This window comes from Phocoena phocoena, chromosome 1 (genome assembly GCF_963924675.1).
Source record: "Phocoena phocoena chromosome 1, mPhoPho1.1, whole genome shotgun sequence".
Classification (NCBI taxonomy): domain Eukaryota; kingdom Metazoa; phylum Chordata; class Mammalia; order Artiodactyla; family Phocoenidae; genus Phocoena; species Phocoena phocoena.
In genome coordinates this window covers 131530275-131553524 of record NC_089219.1, presented here as the reverse complement: position 1 = coordinate 131553524, position 23250 = coordinate 131530275, and the positions used below count along the sequence as shown (strand labels likewise).

The 23250-nt window shown below is 43.1% G+C and overlaps 1 protein-coding gene across 1 annotated transcript in view; it reads right to left on the bottom strand.

Moving 5' to 3' along the window:
- The window catches only part of TNN (tenascin N), a 54421-nt gene that overhangs the window by 23086 nt on the left and 8085 nt on the right, over positions 1-23250 (bottom strand). The window contains exons 5-7 of the mRNA XM_065888009.1: positions 22187-22276; positions 13303-13566; positions 1615-1878 (exon numbers count right to left, since the gene is read on the bottom strand). Coding sequence (XP_065744081.1) covers positions 1615-1878; positions 13303-13566; positions 22187-22276 — 618 coding nt within the window. The remainder of the gene's footprint in view (positions 1-1614; positions 1879-13302; positions 13567-22186; positions 22277-23250) is intronic.

Sequence of the window (23250 nt, the reverse complement as noted above, 5' to 3'; positions counted from 1 at the left end):
ACGATGGGAATAGTCCATAATCTGCACTGCCCAATACAGTAGCAATTAGTCAAACGTGGCTACTGACTATTGGAAATGTGGCTAGTATCACTGAGGGAATAATTTTTAAATTTTTGTTAATTAATTAAAATTTAGGGCTTCCCTGGTGGCGCAGTGGTTGAGAGTCCACCTGCCGATGCAGGGGACACGGGTTTGTGCCCCGGTCCGGGAAGATCCCACATGCCGCAGAGCGGCTGGGCCCGTGGGCCATGACCGCTGAGCCTGCGTGCCCGGAGCCTGTGCTCCGCAATGGGAGAGGCCACAACAGTGAGAGGCCCGCGTACCGCAAAAAAAAAATTTAAAGAGCCACATGTAGCTAGTGGCCACTGTTTTGGGTGGGATAGTAGAACAGAATTGTAAGCTGGGCACACAGCCCTCCAGCTAAAGACTTCATTTCCCAGCCCCCCTTGTACTGAGGTCTGGCACTGTGTCTTGTATCTGGCCGGTGGAATGTGAGAAGTGATGTGTGCAGTGCAGTCATGCTCTTCCCTTTCCATTACCCCTTTCCACTGGTTGGAGTGAGGATAGGTGATGACCATGTAGATGCAGGCAACTCCCTAGGAATGGCTGAGCAACAGTACGGAAGGAGCATAGGTCTCCTGTACCACGGAGCTACCCTATCAGCCTTGGTCCCCTACACTCTGACCATTCCACAAGAGAGAAATAAACTTCTTTCTTATTTAAGCCACGGTTATTTGGGTGTTTTTGTCAATGTGTATCTTAACTATTGCTCCCCCATTCCATCCTTGCCCTGTTATTTTCTACACCTACACCATGTTTATCTTGTTCATAGAACTTATTATAATTTATACTTATAAATGTGTTTGCTGGTTGATTGTCTTTCCCACTGGACTTCAAGAGAGTAGGAAACGTATTTATTTTGTTCACTGCTGTAGCCGAGGCCTGGCACTTATAAATATTCATTAAAATTTAGCTACATGGGGCTTCCCTGGTGGCACAGTGGTTGAGAGTCCGCCTGCCGATGCAGGGGACACGGGCTTGTGCCCCGGTCCGGGAAGATACCACATGCCACGGAGCGGCTGGGCCAGTGAGCCATGGCTGCTGAGCCTGCGTGCCCGGATCCTGTGCTCCACGACAGGAGAGGCCACAACAGTGAGAGGCCCGCGTACCACCAAAAAAAAAAAAAAAAAATTTAGCTATATGTTGAAATGAACACAGAGCTCCAGCTGCCAAGGGTAACACTTGTTCCTTTAAACTAAGCACCATATATTAAGTAAAAAATAAAATACCTTGCCACAAAAAAGTACTTTAACCCAGTGTTTTTAAGAATTTTATATTGGCTTTACCTAATTCCCTATGATTTCCTATAACTGATTAAAAACACAGGCTTTGGAAAACAGTTTTCAGACATTCATGGAACTGCTCAGTACTGAGCCCATTACTGTGCTTTGTTCTTTCTTTAGGTGAACAGAGTTTTTTTTTACAGCAAACTCTCCTAAAATAGTCTACAGTCCTTGAGGTCATGGGCCACAAAAGCAGCAGTGCCATAATTCAACAGTAGTAGATCAGCCCACAGTAAACACCCTAGTTTGCTTTTCTCTTCGCTCCTGTTACCTGTCGGGGCCGTGGTGTTGGCCTTCCTGCTCTCCCGGTCCCCCTTCTGGGCCCACACGTGCACCGTGTACTCCACGCCCGGCCTCAGGCCCGTCAGGACGGCGCTGCTCTGCTCCTTCCCCACCAGGACCTCCCCGGAGTCTCCATCAGCAGAGGTGTAGTGCACCAGGTATCTGTCAATCACGGCCTGCACCGGGTCCCAGGAGACGGTGACCGTGTTCTCTGTCACCTGGTCGGTCACTAGGTTTTTGGGGCTGTCAATGTCTGAAAGGAAAATGAGGATCAATAAACACTATTACTAGAGTGAGATCTTGTGGCCATGCTGTTTGGGCTGGGGCAGCTTCCTCTTCTTAGAATCTTCCTATCTCACATGTCAGTTTTCAGTTGTTTCATGGGTGTAGACCTCTTTCTACATCTGGACTTGTGGGTTTTCAAGGTGGCAGAACAGGACAGCAGAATGAACAGTAGGACCAGAGTCAGAAGAGCTGTGGCCCTGGACAACTCTGCTGCCTCTGGCTGGGCTTCAGTTTCTTGATCTGTAAATCTGGACTTCAGGTTGGATGGACTCCAGGGTTCCTTCAAGAACTAATGTTCCATGCCTGCATCTCATTTCATACATTACTAACTTGTTTTGTGAACTTGGGCAAGGCACTTCACTTCTCCGCATTCGTAACATTGAGTTGTTAATAGTTATTGTACATATCTCTCTGAGTAGTTCTGAAAACCAAGACAAAAAATGTCATGTAGAAAGGGGCCTTGAGGGCTTCCCTGGTGGTGCAGTGGTTAAGAATCCGCCTGCCGGGCTTCCCTGGTGGCGCAGTGGTTGAGAGTCTGCCTGCCGATGCAGGGGACACGGGTTCGTGACCCAGTCTGGGAAGATCCCACATGCTGCGGAGCGGCTAGGCCCGTGAGCCATGGCCGCTGAGCCTGTGCGTCCGGAACCTGTGCTCCGCAACGGGAGAGGCCACAACGGTGAGAGGCCCGCGTATCGCAAAAAAAAAAAAAGAAGCTGCCTGCCAATGCAGGGAACACGGGTTTGAGCCCTGGTCCGGGAAGATCCCACATGCTGTGGAGCAAGTAAGCCTGGGCGCCACAACTACTGAGCCCGCATGCCACAACTACTGAAGCCTGCGTGCCTACAGTCCGTGCTCTGCTACAAGAGAAGCCACCTCAATGAGAAGCCTGCGCACCACAACGAAGAGTAGCCCCCGCTCGCCACAACTAGAGAAAGCCCGTGCACAGCAATGAAGGCCCAATGCAGCCAAAGATAAATAAATAAACAAATAAATAAGAAGAAAGGGGCCTTGAAAATATTAAAAGTATCACAGTGCTTATAGGAAAAAAAAGGAGGCGGAAATAATATTAGTGTATACCCTGTAGAGATGGGTATTATGTGAGTTAATAACATGCCCCTTACGACAGCTCCTGGCAGAGTGGATGCCCAATGACCATAAGCTATTTTAAATGATATCAGTTTGTTGATATTTTATGAATGTACAGGATTATGTTCCTCCATACTACACACAGGGAAGGTGTTTGCATATGTATTCACCAAGAAAATAATAGCGTTCTTTGTTCCACATACGGGCATACCTCATTTTACTGTGCTTCTCTTTATTATGCATCAAAGCTATTGCACTTTTTACAAATTGAGAGTTTGTGGCAACCCTGTATCCAGCAAGTCTACTGGCACCATTCTGCATGTGCCAATAGCATTTGCTCACTTTGTGTCTCTGTGTCACATTTTGGTAATTCCCATAATATTTCAAACTTTGTCGTTATTATTTTATTTGTTATGGTAATCTGTGACCAGTGATCTTTGATGTTACTACAATTTGCTGAAGGCTTACATGATGATTAATATTTTTTAGCAATAAAATATTTTTAAATTAAGCTTTTTTAGACATAACACTATGGCACACTTTATAGATACAGTGCAATGTAAATGCAACTTTTATATGTACTGGGAAACAAAAAACTCATGTGACTTTCTGTACTGCGATGTTCACTTTATTGTGTTCGTCTGGAAGCGAACTCACGACATCTCTGAGGTATGCCTATAGTTCACTGCAAAAGCCATTACCCTAAGGTCCTATCACATATATGCAACAGTATGTTCAAGTGGGACTATTCTTATCTTGGTTTAGGCTGTGACCCCCAAGAAAATTGGTATTTACTTTCCAACCTGAAGGCCCACAGCCAAGGCAGGACCAACAGTTTTGTGGCCTTTGATTAACCAACCAACTCCAGATTACGAAAGAGGCTGGAGAGTACAAACAGGTGGGACTTAAAAGAGTGGATTTCTTTGGAGAGAGTTATACCATGAGTCCCATGGGTGAGAGCCAAGCCTCGAGTAAGCAGTTGCAATGGGATCCCTTACAGAGCTGCTTATATATACTCCAGAGCAAAAGTTCTCAACCAGGGGTGATCAGCAATGTCTGAAGATATTTTTGCTTCTCTCAGTTCAGTGTGGAATGGGGAGGCTCATGGCATCAAATGGGTAGAGGTCAGGGATGCAGCTAAACATCCTACAATGCACAAGACAGACCCCTGCAACAAAGAATTATCAACAGTGCCAAGGTTGAGAAACCCTGCCCAAAGCTTGGGGAACACCGTGGGCTGGTGTCTGACATGTGCCTAAAATATCTGAGAGGTGAGAAAATAGCTGGTTGTGAGCAGCAAGAGGCTGCAGCATTGCAACAGACCCATACATCTGGTTGCATGGACAAAGGATGCATGTGTGTACCCCACGGACCAGATGTGGGCCGAAGAAAGGAAAGCCCACCTGGGACTGTTTTAGAAGCTGTCCAAGAGGATCGCCCAGAGGAGTGAGGTGGGCTCACCTCACGCCTCACCAGAGAAGGGCACTGGAGGGCACCCCCAGATGTATGGGCAGAAGGGAGTAGGAGACCAGTAGGAGACATGCATGTATCTACAGAATCACTACAGTGAAAGAGGACAGATGAGGTGTCTCTGAAGAACACAAGGAAGTGTTCCATGAAGGAAAAGTTAGTTTTAACCCTTGTTAGGCCCCACGACAGACCCGAGCCAGCTGTGACTATTACTGTCAAGCAAGAGCCCTCACCTCTCCTCCTCCTGACACCCCTTACCTCCCACGTACCAAACATAAATGGGTCAGGAACTCGAGTTAGCACTCTGGAAGGACAGTGCTTAACGAATGGACTGGAAATACAAGAGAAGCTGAGCACGCCCCCTTCAAGGGCAGGCAGTTAGCCCACAAATGGCCCAAGCTGATGGAGAGGAGCAGGTTTAAAGTTACATAAAGTATGTACAATTACATGGATGTAGACATCTTAATTACTAAAATGATACATATTGGATGCTAAAAGTGACTAGACATTTGCTTAGTCTGAGCTAATAAAACGTCATTATTTCTGCAAAAAACGCTCATCCAAAGAGCAGAAACAAAAAGAAGCACCACAGAAAGGCTTTATTTATTTAACATCTTTATTGGAGTATAATTGCTTTACAATGGTGTGTTAGTTTCTGCTGTATAACAAATTGAATCAGCCATACATATACATATATCCCCATATCTCCTCCCTCTTGCATCTCCCTCCCACCCTCCCTATCCCACCCCTCTAGGTGGACACAAAGCACCAAGCTGATCTCCTTGTGCTATGCGGCTGCTTCCCACTAGCTATCTATTTTACATTTGGTAGTGTATATATGTCAATGCTACTCTCTCATTTCGTCCCAGTTTACCCTTCCCTCTCCCCGTGTCCTCAAGTCCATTCTCTACATCTGTGCCTTTATTCCTGTCCTGGCCCGAGGTTCTTCAGAGCCTTTTTTTTTTTTTTGGAGATTCCATATATGTGTTAGCATATGGTTTTTGTTTTTCTCTTTCTGACTTACTTCATTCTGTATGACAGTCTCTAGATCCATCCACCTCACTACAAATAACACAATTTCGTTTCTTTTTATGGCTGAGTAATACTCCATTGTATATATGTGCCACATCTTCTTTATCCATTCATCTGTCAATGGACACTTAGGTTGCTTCCATGTCTTGGCTATTGTAAATAGAGCTGCAATGAACACTATGGTACATGATTCTTTTTGAATCATGGTTTTCTCAGGGTATATGCCCAGTAGTGGGATTGCTGGGTCATATGGTAGTTCTATTTTTAGTTTTTTAAGGAACCCCTATACTGTTCTCCATAGTGGCTGTATCAATTTACATTCCCACAAACTGTGCAAGAAGGTTCCCTTTTCTCCACACCCTCACCAGCATTTATTGTTTGTAGATTTTTGATGACGGCCATTCTGACCAGTGCAAGGTGATACCTCATTGTAGTGTTAATTTGCATTTCTCTAATGATTAGTGATGTTCAGCAACTTTTCATCTGTTTATTGTCAATCTGTATATCTTCTCTGGAGAAATATCTATTTAGATCTTCTGACCATTTTTTAATTTGGTTGTTTGTGTTTTTGATTTGAGCTGCATGAGCTGCTTGTATATTTTGGATATTAATCCTTTGTCCATTGCTTCGTTTGCAAATATTTTCTTCCATTCTGAGGGTTGTCTTTTCGTCTTATGGTGTCCTTTGCTGTGCAAGAGCTTTTAAGTTTCATTAGGTCCCATTTGTTTTTGTTTTTATTTCCATTTCTCTAGGAGGTGGGTCAAAAAGGATCTTGTTGTGATTTATGTCATAGAGTGTTCTGCCTATGTTTTCCTCTAGAGTTTTACAGTGTCTGCCCTTACATTTAGGTCTTTAATCCATATTGAGTTTTTTTTTGTGTGTATGGTGTTGGGGAATGTTCTAATTTCATTCTTTTCCATGTAGCTGTCCAGTTTACCCAGCACCACTTATTGAAGAGGCTGACTTTTCTCCATTGTATATTCTTGCCTCCTTTATCAAAGATAAGGTGACCATATGTGCATGGGTTTATCTCTGGGCTTTCTATCCTGTTCCATTGATCTATATTTCTGTTTTTGTGCCAGTACCATACTGTCTTGATTACTGTAGCTTTGTAGTATAGTCTGAAGTCAGGGAGCCTAATTCCTCCAGCTCCTTTTTTCGTTCTCAAGATTGCTTTGGCTATTCGGAGTCTTTTGTGTTTCCATACAAATTGCAAAATTTTTTGTTCTAGTTCTGTGAAAAATGTCATTGGTAGTTTGATAGGTATTGCACTGAATCTGTAGACTGCTTTGGGTAGTATAATCATTTTCACAATGTTTATTCTTCCAATCCAAGAACATGGTATATCTCTCCATCTGTCTGTACCATCTTTAATTTCTTTCATCAGTGTCTTACAGTTTTCTGCATACAGCTCTTTTGTCTCCTTAGGTAGATTTATTCCTAGGTATTTTATTCTTCTTGTTGCAATGGTAAATGGGAGTGTTTCCTTAATTTCTCTTTCAGATTTTTCATCATTGAAAAATGATGAATGTGTATAGAACTGCAAGAGATTTCTGTGCATTAATTTTGTATCCTGCTACTTTACCAAACTCATTGATTAGCTCCAGTAGTTTTCTGGTAACCTCTTTAGGATTCTCTATGTATAGTATCATGTCATCTTCAAACAGTGACAGCTTTACTTCTTGTTTTCTGATTTAGATTCCATTTATTTCTTTTTCTTCTCTGATTGCTGTGGCTAAAACTTCCAAAAGTATGTTGAATACTAGTGGTGAGAGTGCACAACCTTGTCTTGTTCATGATCTTAGAGGAAATGGTTTCAGTTTTTCACCATTGAAATGATGTTGGCTATGGGTCTGTCATATATGACCTTTATTATGTTGAGGTAAGTTCCCTCTATGCCTACTTTCTGGGGGGTTTTTATCATAAATGGGTGTTGAATTTTGTCAAAAGCTTTTTCCGCATCTATTGAGATGATCATATGGTGTTTCTCCTTCAATTTGCTAATATGGTTTATCACGTTGATTGATTTGCGTATATTGAAGAAACCTTGCATTCCTGGGATAAACCCCACTTGATCATGGTTTATGATCCTTTTAATGTGCTGTTGGATTCTGTTGCTAGTATTCTATTGAGGATTTTTGCATCTATGTTCATCAGTGACATTGGCCTATAGTTTTCTTTCTTTGTGGCATCTTTGTCTGGTTTTGGTATCAGGGTGGTAGTGGCCTCATAGAATGAGTTTGGGAGTGTTTCTCCCTCTGCTATATCTTGGAACACTTTGAGAAGGATAAGTGTTAGCTCTTCTCTAAATATTTGATAGAATTTACCTGTGAAGCCACCTGGTCCTAGGTTTTTGTTTGTTGGAAGATTTTTAATCACAGTCTCAATTTCAGTGCTTGTGATTGGTCTGTTTATATTTGCTATTTCTTCCTGGTTCAGTCTTGGAAGGTTGTGCTTTTCTAAGAATTTGTCCATTTCTTCCAGGTTGTCCATTTTAGCAAGCCTTAGGTGCTTGTAGTAAGCTCTCATGATCCTTTGTATTTCTGCAGTGTCAGTTGTTACTTCTCCTTTTTCATTTCTAATTTTATTGAGTCTTCTCCCTTTTTTTCTTGACAAGTCTGGCTAATGATTTATCAATTTTGTTTATCTTCTCAAAGAACCAGCTTTTAGTTTTATTGATCTTTGCTATTGTTTCCTTCATTTCTTTTTTTTCCAATCTGATCTTTATGATTTCTTTCCTTCTACTAACTTTGGGGTTTTTTCTTCTTCTTTTTCTAATTGCTTTAGGTGTAAGGTTAGATTGCTTATTTGAGATGTTTCTTTTTTCTTGAGGTAGGACTGTATTGCTATAAACTTCCCTCTTAGAACTGCTTTTGCTGCATCCTATAGGTTTTGGGTTGTCGTGTTTTCATTGTCATTTGTTTCTAGGTATTTTTTGATTTCCTCTTTGATTTCTTCAGTGATCATTTGGTTATTAAGTAGTGTATTGTGTAGCCTCCATGTGTTTGTATTTTTTACAGATTTTTTTCCTGTAATTGATATCTAGTCTCATAGTGCTGTGGTCAGAAAAGATACTTGATATGATTTCAATTTTCTTAAATTTACCAAGGCTTGATTTGTGACCCAAGATATGATCTATCCTGGAGAATGTTCCATGAGTACTTGAGAAGAAAGTGTATTATGTTGTTTTTGGATGGAATGTCCTGTAAATATCAATTAAGTCCATCTTGTTTAATGTATCATTTAAAGCTCGTGTTTCCTTATTTATTTTCATTTTGGATGATCTGCCCATCATGAAAGTGGGGTGTTAAAGTCCCCTACTATGAATGTGTTACTGTCGATTTCCCCTTTTATGGCTATTAGCATTTGCCTTATGTATTGAGGTGCTCCTATGTTGGGTGCATAAATATTTACAATTGTTATATCATCTTCTTGGATTGATCACTTGATCATTATGTAGTGTCCTTCTTTGTCTCTTGGAATAGTCTTTATTTTAAAGTCTATTTTGTCTGATCTGAGAATTGCTACTCCAGCTTTCTCTTGATTTCCATTTGCATGGATTATCTTTTTTCCATCCCCTCACTTTCAGTCTGTATGTGTCCCTAGGTCTGAAGTGGGTCTCTTGTAGACAGCATATATACGGATCTTGTTTTTGTATCCATTCAGCCCATCTGTGTCTTTTGGTTGTTGCATTTAATCCATTTACATTTAAGGTAGTTATCGATATGTATGTTCCTATTACCATTTTCTTAATTGTTTTGGGTTTGTTATTGTAGGTCTTTCACAGAAAGGTTTTAAACCAGTGAGGAGTGAAGAAAATTTGGTTTTGGATCAACCATCCCTCAGCATGATAGTTACTTGTGCTTTCTTTATATTTATTCTATATGAAGGGGAAGGCTTTAGGCATTAAAAACAAAGCAGGTGCACAGGCAGAGAACAAATGACAATGAGCAATAATGTCAATGTTTAAAGACCAAGCTTTGGTCTTTAACCAAACAGAACAAGCTATGCATTCTAAGAGAAGCCATTCTATTTAAGGAAGGGGTACACAATTTACTATGCAAGGACACCAGCCTGCTCATCCTTGAGCCTCCCTTTCAGCCAAGGTCAGAGAAGGAAAACCAACCTAGACGGACATCAGCTTAGCAGTGACACAGTGATGATGCATGTTCCATTACCTGTCGGGGCCTTGGTGTCGGCCTCCCTGCTCTCCTGGTCCCCCTTCTGGGCCCAGACGTGTACTGTGTACTCCACGCCCGGCCTCAGGCCAGTCAGGACGGTGCTGCTCTTCTCCTTCCCCACTGGAATCTCCCCGGAGTCTCCGTCAGCAGACGTGTAGCGCACCAGGTACCTGTCAATCACGGCCTGCACTGGGTCCCAGGAGACGGTGGCCGTGTTCTCTGTCACCCCGTTGGTCACCAGGTTTTGCGGGCTGTCAATTTCTTTAAGAGAGATGAAGGAGTGTATCATTTGCCAACTCTGTAATTCGTGAAAGGCCAGCACACAAACAACCAAAATGATGACCTCAACAAATTTCAGAGTCTGTTATATGCCAATGGTTTGGATAACTTAAGGGTTTAATTAAGCAAGTGGTCTGAAATTTCCAAGAATGAGCTATTTGCATTCAGACGAAGCCAATATTCAGTCTCAACTCTATAAACTTTTTCCACAAGTAGCCTTTGGATAAAAAGAATTCATCTTCATATACAAATTTCTCCTTTACCCTGGGTTTACAGAATATACTGTTTTAGTTCCTGGCTCCTTGTACCTGAAAGCAATTATATTTCAATAAATCTGTGCATCCTCTCTAATATTTTCTTTTGGAAGAAAAATATCCCAGAAGTAGGACCTGTCAGTTCTTTCCATATAAAACATCATGTCTGAGGCCAGAGAAATGGGAGACTTTTAAAGTGAAGGCATTTGAGGTCTAGGATGATAAAAATAATCCTACTTGTAGGGATTTTCTGTCTGGGTTTCTAGGCAGTTAAACTGGGTTGAAACGTGGGCTACACTATTTCCTGGTTGCTAACTTTGGACAAACTGTATAGCTTAAGTCTTGGTCTCCTCATCGCTACAAAGAAGGAACTATCAGTAACTGCTTCTGGGTTATGGTGAATAGTACCTGAGATATTACACAGTAAGTGCTGAAATATGAGCTCTTTATTATTACTAATGTCACCTGAGGTATGAAATATCACTTTCTCCTCAAAAATATAAACCCTTAAAAAGTCAAAAAAACAAGGAATTGGGTGCAATGATTAGCCTGCCCTTATGATCGTGTTTCAAAAACCACCTCCTTGAAAAACTGAGCTTTCTGTGATAGCAGCTGCATTTCAAACCTGTGCACCACCACTTGCCAGCTCGGCCAGGCCAGCTCAGTGGGATACACAGCCAAGGGAGGCCTTGCTAGAAGGAGCACAGGACACCTGACATGAAAGACACACAGACAGCTGACATGAAAGGACAAACAATTTACCCTGGGATTCTATGCTGGCTTCAACGCCCCAGCCTCATCTTTCCCTACTGCACTCCCTCACAGACCTACCCACCATAAACACCACTAAAGATGACATTATTAACATAAATGCATATTAAGACATGACAGAAAACCAACCTGTCATATTCCCACACCTTTAGGTCTCTGCATATGCTGCTCCCACTGCTAACAGCCGCACATCCTTCTAGATTCCGTTCAGGGGTCACCTATTCCTATAGGCTGCCATGACCCCTCTAATCCCCACTTTTTTTCAGGTTCCCAAACTTCCAGGGTTATTTGTTTGCTCTGGAACATAACTCACTGCACTTTGTCTTTTTCACTTGTCTCCTCAGGATTGTGAATGCCATATGAGCACAAACTGTGCTTTTACCTTTGTACCCCCAGAGCCTAGCCCTGTGCCTGACATCCCCAGCAATACCACACCCCAGTGGCTCCCCATGATCTGGGGTGCTTTACTTGCACCATGCCCACCTGAGAAAGGGGAAGCCTCTTCTCCATTCCAGCTTCCACTGTCTTAAAAAGGTTGACCCACATGCTCTTTCTTTTCATAGCACTCAAAATCCTAGTGAATGGAGGGCCGTGTGTAATATAAACCAGGAGCTGGTAATCTAGAGCTCATGGGTCAAATCTGACCCACTGCCTATTTTTATAAATCAAGTTTTATTGGAACACAGTCATGCTAGTTCATTTCCATACTGTCTATGGCTGTTTTCTCATTTCAATGGCAGAGTTGAGCGGTTGCAACAGAGACTTTATGGTCCCCAAAGCTGAAAATATTTACTATCTGGCCTTTTACAGAAGGTTTCCTGACCTCGACTTTAAACAAACTAGGTCTCACCATCCTTACTGTCAATTTCTCCTTCCCCTGGAGGAGACAAGGCCCATCTGGCCCCAGTAGGCTATGCAACACAAAGCGCTTCAAGGCCAAATGCAGATTAACATTTCTGTGCACTGAATGTTTGTGTCCCCCCACAAAAGTTTATATGTTGAAGCCCTAACCTCCAATTTGATGGTATTTGGAGGTGGAACCTTTGGGAGGTAATTAGGTTTAGAAGAGGTCATGAGGATGGGGGCCCCCATGATGGGATTAGTGCCTTCCTAAGAAGAAGAGGAGACCAGAACTTCCTCTCTCCACCATGTAAGGAAGAAGGTGGCCATCTGTAAGCCAAGAAGAGAGCTCTCACCAATAAATGAACCAACTGGCACCCAGATCATGGGACGTTCCAGGCTCCAGAACTGCTGGAAATAAATTTCTGTTATTTAAGCCACCCAGTCTATGGTATTTTGCTATAGCAGCCCGAACAGACTAAGACACATTTTAAGAAATAAGCATGACTATCATTTATGTAGCACTCTCTATGTCAGGCCTTACATGAATTAACTCATGTAACCCTCACACTAACCCAGTGATGTAGACATTCGTATGTCCCATTTTACAGACAAGAATCTGAGGAACAGAGGCAAAGCAACTTGCCCCAAATCACTCAGCTAGTAAATGGTAGAGCTGAGATTAAAACTTGGACAGTCAAGCTTCTGAAACCATATTCCTAACCAATTATCAGCTTCTCTGAGAGTCTCTACACTAAGTGTCCACAAAAAAGGCCAATCAATAAGTGAATTGTTTTCTATGATTCCTGTCAAGTGTTTGGAACTTCAAGTGGACTCCAGGATTAGGCTTCTCTGAACTCAGGGACAGTGCCAGAGGAGGTTTTAAGCAGAAGGAATATCTGGGATACACCCCCATGCAGCCTCAGGACACCCGCAGGCCCCAGCTGAGCAGAACAACTGGAAGGAGTAAGGGAGCCCTCACACTTTCTGAAAGCTTCAAGTCAGACTTGGTACATTTGGTAAATGTTGACTCAGGAGGCAAACCATTTCCATGGTCTGAAAGAGAGCTCCAGATTATATGCAACATGCCTGTACAGTCACTGCAAACTGAGATGAGCATTCAAATTCACTGTCAGCCCAATGTTTTGAGTTTTAATGTCCAAAAATGAAAATTAGAAAGTGTTCCTCTACTCCAAGGGAGTTGCATATGGAATTCCAACCCAAATAAGTATGACCTTCTGTATCAAATAAAAAGGATGGTCTCTTTTGCTTGAGGTTAAAAAGGAAAAAATTCATAATTATGAAATTTGAAATTGCCTTTGCAATCCCCCACCCACACACCTGCAAACGAAAAAGTTGATGCTAGGTGGGCATCAGCCTCCTGACTCAAAAATCAATCTTCTCCTTGCCATGAGGAAACCTGTTTCTTTAGAGACGGGAGAGAGTAAGAATGAGTGAAGACTCCCATCCTTCTGTTACCTGTGAGGGCCTTGGTGTCGGCCTTCTTGCTCTCCTGGTTGCCCCTCTCAGCCCACACGTAGACTTTGTACACCTCTCCCGGCTTCAGGCCTGTCAGGACGGTGCTGCTCTGCTCCCTGTACACAGCTGTGTCCTTCGTCTCCCCATCAGTGGAGATGTAGCGCACCACATACTTATCAATGACAGCCTGGACTGGGTTCCAGGAGACCACCGCTGTGTCTTCTGTCACTCGATCAGTGACCAAATTGGTTGGGCTATCAATCTCTTCATAAAAATATATGAGAAAGAAAAAGTAGAGAAGGCATCTGGCTGGTCAAGATCACAAATGTTTCAAGATCGAGTGCATCTGGGTGACCTGGTTCCATAGTCTATGCAATGCAAGAGGCCCTCTCCATCATCTGTGACAGGTAGACAACTGGCCTCTGCTTGAACCCTAAGCTGAGAAAGGTCTTACTGATGGACTTCCATTTTATAATCAATGAGCACATTAGAGAAAACTCCTCCAAGTGTGGCCACTTAAAGTAGTACTCCTTCGAGTATGTCTACCCTTGGTGGGCATATAGAATACACCTAATTCCTCTTCCTGGAGACCATCCAGCAAGTATTCAAGAACAATTCTCATTCTCCTTCCTAATTCTCCTTTAATCAAACAGCTTTACCTCACTAATTTATGCACTTATAAGTTTAAAAGTATTATATTATATTAATTATATTATATTACATTATAAACTTATATTATCAACTTCCAACTTATAAAAACAATTATATCATGTCATACTATATTATATTATAAATTTATATTATCAACTTCCCAACTTCCAACTTAGAGTTTCTAGACCTGGCACTTACATCTAAACATGCTCTTGTCTTTCCCTTTTCAGAGAAAAATTCCCAAAACTTAGCTCATTCATTCAACAATTCACTGAGCATCCATCCCATGCCATGGCCATGTAATGGCACTCAGGAATCACCAATTAACAAAATAGTCAGAAATCACTGCTCATGCAGACTTTATATCCTAGAAGCACCAACCCAGAACAAAATGCCCTCCATGTCCCAGACACTTTACCCCCCAATAACATAGCCTCATCCCACAGTCTCAGAAAAATCCCTAAGTTTTTCATACTTGTCCCAGTTACCCCAGGGGCTCTCAACCTTTGCCAACATTGGACACCTACTAAGTACCACCACCAGAGGGTCTACTTCAGCATGTCTGAAATACGCCCTGACATCTCTATTTTAAAAACAAGTAGGCAAAACTCTACAGGTTATTCTGATGTACCTCAGATGTTGAGAACCTTCACATTAAGCTACATCTCCCCCATTTTTTGCATATAATACATGTTCTGGATCCACCAATTATCCTTGTTATATTTTATCTTATGGATTCCATTTATAATTTAGTCTTTCATCCAACATGGCCACTTTCCTCTCCAGCTACTTATCATTTGCAAACCATCTGAGTGCATCCATCAAGGTCACTAATAAAGATGCTTGCCCTGAGAACCCTACTTACAAGTAGATCGGGATCCTTTTGGTTAAAGACACACAAAAAATCTCTTACTCTCAGAAACCTAAGCATTTTTCTTCTTCCCCATCCTGTTGTAGTTCTCTTGGCCAAGAGTTTTCCAGCAGAGATGTTACAACTTTACATAGCTACATTCTTTAACATCAGCTACAATGCACCTTTCTTAAGCACAGTGGCCATGTTTTACTTGTGTGCAAGGAAATGAAATACATTCCATCACCAGAGACAGTGCATATTTTATTTAATAAATCAACTGCCATCTACTGACCACATATTAAGTGCCAGGTGCTTTTCATACGTTACTTTAGCAGACTTCATAGCAACAACATAAGGCATTTATCAGATTCTCCATGTACTAATTGGGGAAATTAATAACGGTTACCATTTTTAGATCACTAATTATATGCAAGACTCAGAGAGATTAGATAATTTGCCCAAGGTCACACAGATAGTAAATGGTAGTCCCTGACTCATTCTTTAAACAATCACTGAGTGCCTACTTGGAGCTGGGGACTCAGCAGTGTTATGAGTTGTGTCCCCCACCTTTTGCAGAGGTATATCTAAGTGCTAAACCGAAGTACATCAACATGTGACCTCATTTAGAAATAGGGTCTTTCTAGAGATAATCAAGTTAAAATGAGGTCATTAGGGTGGGCCTGATCCAATATGACTGCTGTGCTTATAAAAGGGGGAAATTTGGACACAGAGACAGACACATACAAGGAAAGACAAGACAAAGACACGCAGGAAAAAAGACAGTCATGTGATTGCAGCGCTTCATCTACGAGTCAAAGAACGCAAGGACTGCCAACGAACACCAGAGGCTGGAAGAGACAAAGAAGGAACACCTTGAGCTGTCAGAGACAGCATGGCCCTGCTGACACCTTGATTTCAGACGTCTAGCCTCTATAACCGTGAGACACTCAATTTCTGTTTTAAGCCACCCAGTTTTTGGTACTTGGTTATAGCAGCCCTAGGAAACTAATATAAGCAATGAAGAGAATAAAGACTCCCTACCAGGGAGCTTACATTCTCCTGGAAGAGCCAGACAATAAACAAGTGGGGATAGTATTGGGAAGCCCAATAGGGTAAGGTAAAGGAATTAGAAAGTGAGGAACAGAAGATATTTGTGATTTTAGAAGGAAGGTCAGCGAGAAGGTAACAGCTGAGCAAAGACTGAAATGAAATGAGGCATTGGGCCACATGCAATCTGGGCAACCTCATTCCAGGCAGAGGGAGCAGCAAGTTCAAAGACCCTGCTCCACGTATTTGGGGAACAGCAGGAGGCCAGTGCATCCGGACAGGGTAACTGAGGAGGTCGAGTGGCTGGAGGTGAGGCCAATGAGGTGAAGAGGCAAATAGATGCCTTTGAAAGTCATTGTAACAACTTGGCTTTTGCACTGAATGAGATGAGAAGCTTCTGGGGGGTTTTCACAGGAGAATGACATGATCTGACTTGTTTTATAAAAGGACCCCTCTGGCTGCTGCAGAGAGTACAGACTATTGCAGGTCAAGAGTGGAGGTCACCTAGGAAGCTGCTACAACAGTTTATGTATGAGATGACAGGAACGTGGACAACTGTGGCAGACGAAAGTGGGTTGGGGAGATTTCAAAGACAGAGCTGCCAGAATCTGCTCACGAATTTGATGTGGGCTATAATGACTTGTTGGTTTGGGTCTTTAGCAATTTGCAGAAAGGAGTGACCATTTACAGAGATGGGGAGATCTGAGGGAGGGCAGGGTTTGCAGTAGAAGCTAGGGAGAGGAATGGGACCAAGGGTTTACTTTTGGACATATTAACTGGTAGAGCCAAGATTTGAACCCAGTCCTATCTACCAAAGACTACACATTTCCACCTTATACCACTATAGGCTAAGCGGCACTACCATCGGCCTCTTCTTATGGAACTACGACTACTACTAAGAACGATAATACTAAACTACAGATAAAATAGATAAAGTATGACCTGAAAATTTCTTGCAACCTGAAACCCAGAAGCACTAGTGGATTGGAACTTGGAGTGGAAACTAGAAAGAGGAAATGGTCCCAGACTGTTGCCTCTGGGAGACAGGGTCTGGGCATACCTCATACCCATTTGGTAGAGTGGGCCTCTTGGGATGAAAGGGCAGTGCAGTCAGAACACAGACACCGACGGGGCCATGTCCTGGGCCTCTGGGGGCTCGAGTAGGCTCTAAGAGGATGCTCAGGAAAAAGTGTACACAGCGGGGGAGAGGACTCCCACCTCATCCCATTGCCCCTTTCTGTGCATAGCATGATTCTGCACATGACAGGGAGGTAATGAAGAGAGCCGCCAACGGTGATATGTCAATAGGGGGAAATTGGTGCGAAATCGGGAGTGGGGACATTTGGACTGGAAAAGTGAAGATGGGGAACACCCAGACAGTCCTGCCTCTTGAAGTCCCTGGCCCTCATCCTCTCCCACATCTGTACAACCCGCAGTCCCAGAAGTGCCTCCCACCACCACTCCCTGCCCCAGATCAGTGCGTGCCACCACGGCTGCCAGGACCCTCAGCCCAGGTCCATGGCTTTGAAGGGTCAGGGCTGCCTGTGTGTGCAGCCCTCTCAAGATCCATCACATCCAGCTGGGTGGATGGAGGAAATATTATGCTATTATTATGAGGTTTGATAGAGTAATGTATGAAAAGCTCCTGGCACATAGTATGTGGTCAATCAACGGCAGTTGGTTTTTTAGACACATTAGAGTTTTGTAGGTTATTTGCAAAAAGTAAGCTTATGTAACACACCTTTTCTTAGAGATAAAAAGCACATAGGAATGAACGTGAGATGAGGGGCTACCTCTGGGGATTACACAATTTAGCTCTGTGGCAGCCACTATAATGCTCTAACATCTAGGAAAGCAGAGATCAGAAAGATGAGAGAATGACCCTCAAAGGAGAAACTGAATGTTGTCTTTCCATCACTTTCTATGGATTGAGGCCAGTCCATCCCACTTGGCTGAACAGGGATAAGCTGCCACCAGTGATTATGGGAACCAATTCAGGAGAGTATAGATTTCTGACACAAGGCCTGATTTCTGACACACAGCCCTGAAGCTCCTTCCCCCGCCAACAGTCCCAGAAACCCCAGGGATGGAGGAGAACCAGGAAAAGACATCTTGGCTATGAAGAGTGAGAAGGTAGGAAGGAAAAATAGAATCACACCATGTCAGGGTTACAGAGACCAAGCCCAGAGAGGAGATGGGACTTCTCCAAACCCATAAAGCCAGTGAGAGGCTGGGCCAGCCTGGAACTCAGGACTCCCTGCCCCTTTTCTCTCAACTCCCTAACAACAACAACTTAAGTCAGTAGGCGGCTCTTCAAAGAGCTGCTCTTTTTTTGATAAATTTCAGGATGGGAATCAGACGCCAAGATACAGATGTAGAAGGAAAGCCTCAGTGATACTGTGACCCCGCACAATACGCCACATCATTGGAAGAAGCCAGCTTAGCAGGACCAAAACCTCCCTCTCTGCCAAGAAGAGAGGAACAAAGCCGTGGAACAAAGCCTTCCGGTAGCTGCAGCAGCTGGCCAAATCCTACAGGAGTCCCAGCGGCAGCCTCAACTGGGAGATAGGCCCTGCCACCCCAGCCCCAACTTCCTCCTCAGGCTGCAACTTCCCACCTGCTGGACACCAGCTGCCCTGGTGGGACCTTTCTCAGGGCCACTGAGGTTAGGGAGATTTAAAACAAGATTTAAGAGGCTTGATAGGTAGGATTCACTTTTGAGTGCACGTATTGGAATAAAAGTAAGTCCCATGTCAGGGATTTAATTTACAAAACTGAGGATACAGAAAAGGCTAATTAAGAGCTCTAGACACATCAGGAAAGATCATTCCACTTTATAACAAGATTCACCACAGGATTGGGTAGGGCACGGCTGTCCTCAGTCTATGCTGGCAAACCCAACAGCACGGGTCCACACTCCAACCCATGGCCACAGGCATTAGGGACAGCCTTCTCCATTCACAACGGCCACTTGTGAGTCACCCAGGTGGCGTAGTGGAAAATGGAACAACCAAGGTCTGAAATCCATGAGGATATTATGGGTTTGGAGGCAGAGATGGGGGACAGGGCCTATACTACTGGTTTGAAGGTGAGTTCACGGAAGAGTAGCTTCCTGGACTACAGTAGCTATGCTTTCTCAGGTCTCCTCTACTGCTTTTCATTGTGGCAATAAAATTATTCAAAAGGCACCATTTGTAGAGAATGTACGCAAAGAGATCAACCCACCTTCCTGCTATCCTCTAGCTTTGCTTCTGGAAAGCGAACCTAAATTCAAATGCCATTCACTAGTTCACTCTGAATCTTCTAAACTTTGTAGGCTTCAATTTTCTCACCTGTGAAACGGGAATAATAATGCTTACAATGCTTTTAGAAGGACCGAATATAATGTTTATGAAACCCCACGGTACCTAGAACACACAAATGCTAGAGATCCTCATTGTTTTTCAGCTATTGGGTGTATGTGTGGGGAGGCTGTGAGAGACAGGAGTTCTGAGTGTTGACAGGAGCTCATCTTGAAACATGAAGGAGTTTGAGAAGGAACGTTTTGGAGGCTGGGCCATTTCAAAATGAACCATTGTGTTTGGGAAGGAATAAAAAGCGAAAAGGATAATAAGAGTTGCCAAAACTTCTATTTCCTAACATAGTCTAAGGGGAAAAGTTCTGAGAAAATTGTTAAGCGAATATGCTAGGCTCTATGCTCTGCTGTGCGTGGGAGCGTGGGAGATTATAACAAAGCAAGTGGTCCTTTGTTTTAGACTTACCATGGAAAGGCATGACTTACAGACATGATTAAAAAATCATAATCATAAAAAAAATAAGAGAAGGGACTTGAAACGCATTTAGTCCAACCTTTCATTTTACAGATGGAGAAATGAAGAAAAAAGGGATAGCATCACCTCTTAGTTAGGGGCCTGCCTCTCTTGTCATTTGATGTGAAGTGGCTGTGACAGTCTGATGGAGGAGTTCAGGGACATTTCTCCCTGGAGACACTGGCCTGGCCGGTGCATGCTTCTCCGGAAACTGATCCGTTTCTAAAGCCTTGCCTTTCTAGAAGTGCCTTTCAGTGCACTTTGAGTACGTTAACAGGGTGAGCACTTCCAATCAACACTTTCACTTTCATGGTATTAGTTCCACTGAGTGACTCGTTAAATGGAAAATACCTGAACTGTGCCATTTCCTCCCTGCACATGCTTATGCCATTCTTATATTCCAGTGTTTCTCCATCTCACGGAATGCAGAACACCTGGAGAAAAGAGAGATTCTTTTTTTTTCCCCCTTACATTAATTGTCTAGCCAGGTTTGAGAGTGCTTCCTGACCTTAGAAATTATTGTGTCTTTTATTTTCAGGTTGGTAAGACACATAACACAAATTTATTTGCAATCCAATAAAATATCCCATCCTGCTTTTAGAATAGTATTGACAATAAAAAAACATTTCTTGAGTGCTCAACTTCTAGTTGGCATAATATGCTTGAAAGGTTAACTAGCAATTCAAGGCCATATGTAATTAAATGCTCTAGAAATTCAAAGGCAAAGATGGCTGCCATTTAATATTGTCCGAGAAGGCCTCAGTGGAGCAGCTAATGCTGGAGATGACCCAGAAGGATGAGTGATATTACTGCTGTGAGCCCCCTAAGGGCAGGGACCAGAGCTCATCATCTTTGGAAGTATCTAAAGGGCTTGTGTCTCTAGGACCCAATGGTACTCTGCAATTAATGTTTGTTGAACTGAATTAATTGATAGCTAGAGATAACAATGGAGAATTTCCTAAGCAGGGGTAACAACATGACCAAACCCACGAGGTAGAGATAAGCCTTCTGTGTTAGGGAGCCCCAAGAACAGTCCAGCTGCAGGAAGGCTTCCTGTTGGGAAGTTTTGAGAACAATGGCCCAGGTTGGAGGGGTCCACAGAGGCCAAGATAAAAGAAGTCTATGTTATCCAAAGACAATGAGGACTCACAGAATTTTTTTTTTTTTTTTTTTAGTTAGGGAGTAAAAAGTATGAAAATTAACCAGAAATAATGGACAGAGAAGTAAAAGTAGGTGGCATTTTAGTTTTGGGTCCACCAAAGTGGACATCCTGGGTTCAAATCCCAGCCCTATCATTTCCTGGCTGGGCGACCTTGAGCTTAATTTCTCCAAGCCTCAGTTGTCTTATATGTGACTTGGAAATAATAATAGGACCTACCACACAGGATTATGATGAGAACTAAATGAGATAATTTATGAGAAGTGCTTAGTGGTATAATGCCTTGTGCATGGTAGGCTCTCAATTAATTCACAGCTAAAGAGAAAGGCACTAGAAGCAAGGAAGGACTTGCCATTTTCTAATACACCAACGTGTTTCACTAGTTCACCATTCATGCAGGCTGCACAGTCTATACTGTATGGTTGAAAATTAAAGTATCTTTTATAATTGCCCAACTCTAGAACTCTTTCACACTCCAGATATGCAACCTATCTGGCAGCTGAAATAGTGAATTCAATTCTTACACCATCTCACCCTTACTCTCACCACCCTAACCAGCTACTGCCAGGACTGAACTGAAAAGAACTACGAAACTTTTCAAGGAAGTCTCAAAACTCAAAGATCCCTTCTTTGCCAGCTCCAAGGATTAGCCTCTAGGGGGTGACTGTAGGCTCGAGATCACCACCTCCCGACTCGACTTGGCAGGCGCACAGGGTGACCACAGGAGGCTCACAATTCAATACAGGCTCAAGCACTGCCTAAAAACTAAAACTTACATAGGATATCTTGCATATATAACTACAAGGATTTCAAATTCTTTTCTGATTAATAAATTACAAACTTACTGTCACATGTTACTCATTTATAGCAACGTTGGTCATTGTATATTTTCTCAATCTGCAGATGCTAAATCTCTTGCTACTCCCATGTGAAAGTCTTTACTATCTTTTGACATTTTAAAGCAAACTCCCTGAGTGTGTTTGCCATGAAAACACCACAGGAATGACAAGAAAAAAATTATAAATCACCTGTCTTAAGTAATGTGGAGCTGTGTGCCTAGGTCCAAGATAATAAATGCCTTAAAAAAAAACCCAGTGATTGAAGCTATTAAAATAAGCAGAAAGGTGCTGGAAATGGCCTTTCCCCTTGACTCCAGGATCCTGGAAGAGATTTTCAACGGCAAAACATATTTGAAATAGAAGAAGTTTGCTTCCCCTCTCCTGCCCCCCAAAAGATGTCAGTACACAAAGAGACAGGCTGTCTCTACACACAGATCCCAGAGTTTTTATCCAAAGAGGAGTCAGCCAAGAAAATATCAGAATACAAACATGAGATGCATTCATAGTGCCTCCCCGTTGTTCTTACCTGTCCTGCCATTCAGGAGAATCGGCTTGCCCTCGAGGTCTCCCCTCATGGGGACGACTGTGATCTTATATTCTGTCCCGGGCTGCAGACCTAGAAACAAGCAGCCAGTGCTGGGTGTGAGTACAGGCTCCAGACCCTCGAGCCCCAGCACTGCTCTTCCCCAGGATTTCTCCTGTGAGGGTGTAGAGAGGGCTAAGCTTCTCTCCTCAAGACTATAATCTACCTAAGGCAGCTAAAGAGCTGCAGGACCAGTGGAATACAAGGCATCACTGCGGAGCTTATCAGTCATGAAGCGCGGGCCAGAGAGGATGAGATGAAGTTAATGGAGTTCCAGCCCCTTCCTTGGACCACTGAGACCTTATTTCCCAATTGTATTTACAGCCCAAATGTTTTTCTGCTCCCGACAATCCTTTTCCCTCAAAAGTTTCTTTCCTCCCCATTGTAATAATTAGCTTAATTTTCCCCTCTTTATTTTCTTTGCTTTAATTTGCCCTTTCTTTTTCTTTTTTCTTTATCTTTGTTTGTTGTTTCTCTGTAGCGGCAACTTGAATGACTGTTCCTCATGACACAAATATTCAGACTCTAGTGGTGAACTGCGGGCAAACAGCAGCATGTATGAGGCACACACGTGATTTGCCACCGCACAAAACATTGAGAACTGCAAGATGACCTCTCAAGACAGAATGCAGGGAGTAGATGGCAGGACAAGGCCCCAGAGGAGGACTCACCGTGGAGCTAAAAAGCCTCAGGGCCCCTCACCTGCACCAGCCCCTTCCAAGGCCATGTGCTGAATTGGGTATTCGTGCTTGTGTATTACTTTCCTTAAAGAGGACACTGAAAATTGTACAAACTTCAGGTGTCACAAAACATTACCCAGCCCTACGTGGCCCCGTTCTGTTTGCAGCCGCCTGATTTCCAGCTCTGCCAGAGTTAGCTCTGTCACCTGGCATAGGAGCGCCCTACCCCAGGCCGCCTAGCTCAACTCCTTCCACATATGGCACTGAACAAACCAACCTCAGTCAACCAATTTCTCTCTCTCTCTCTCTCTCTCTCTCTCTCTCTCT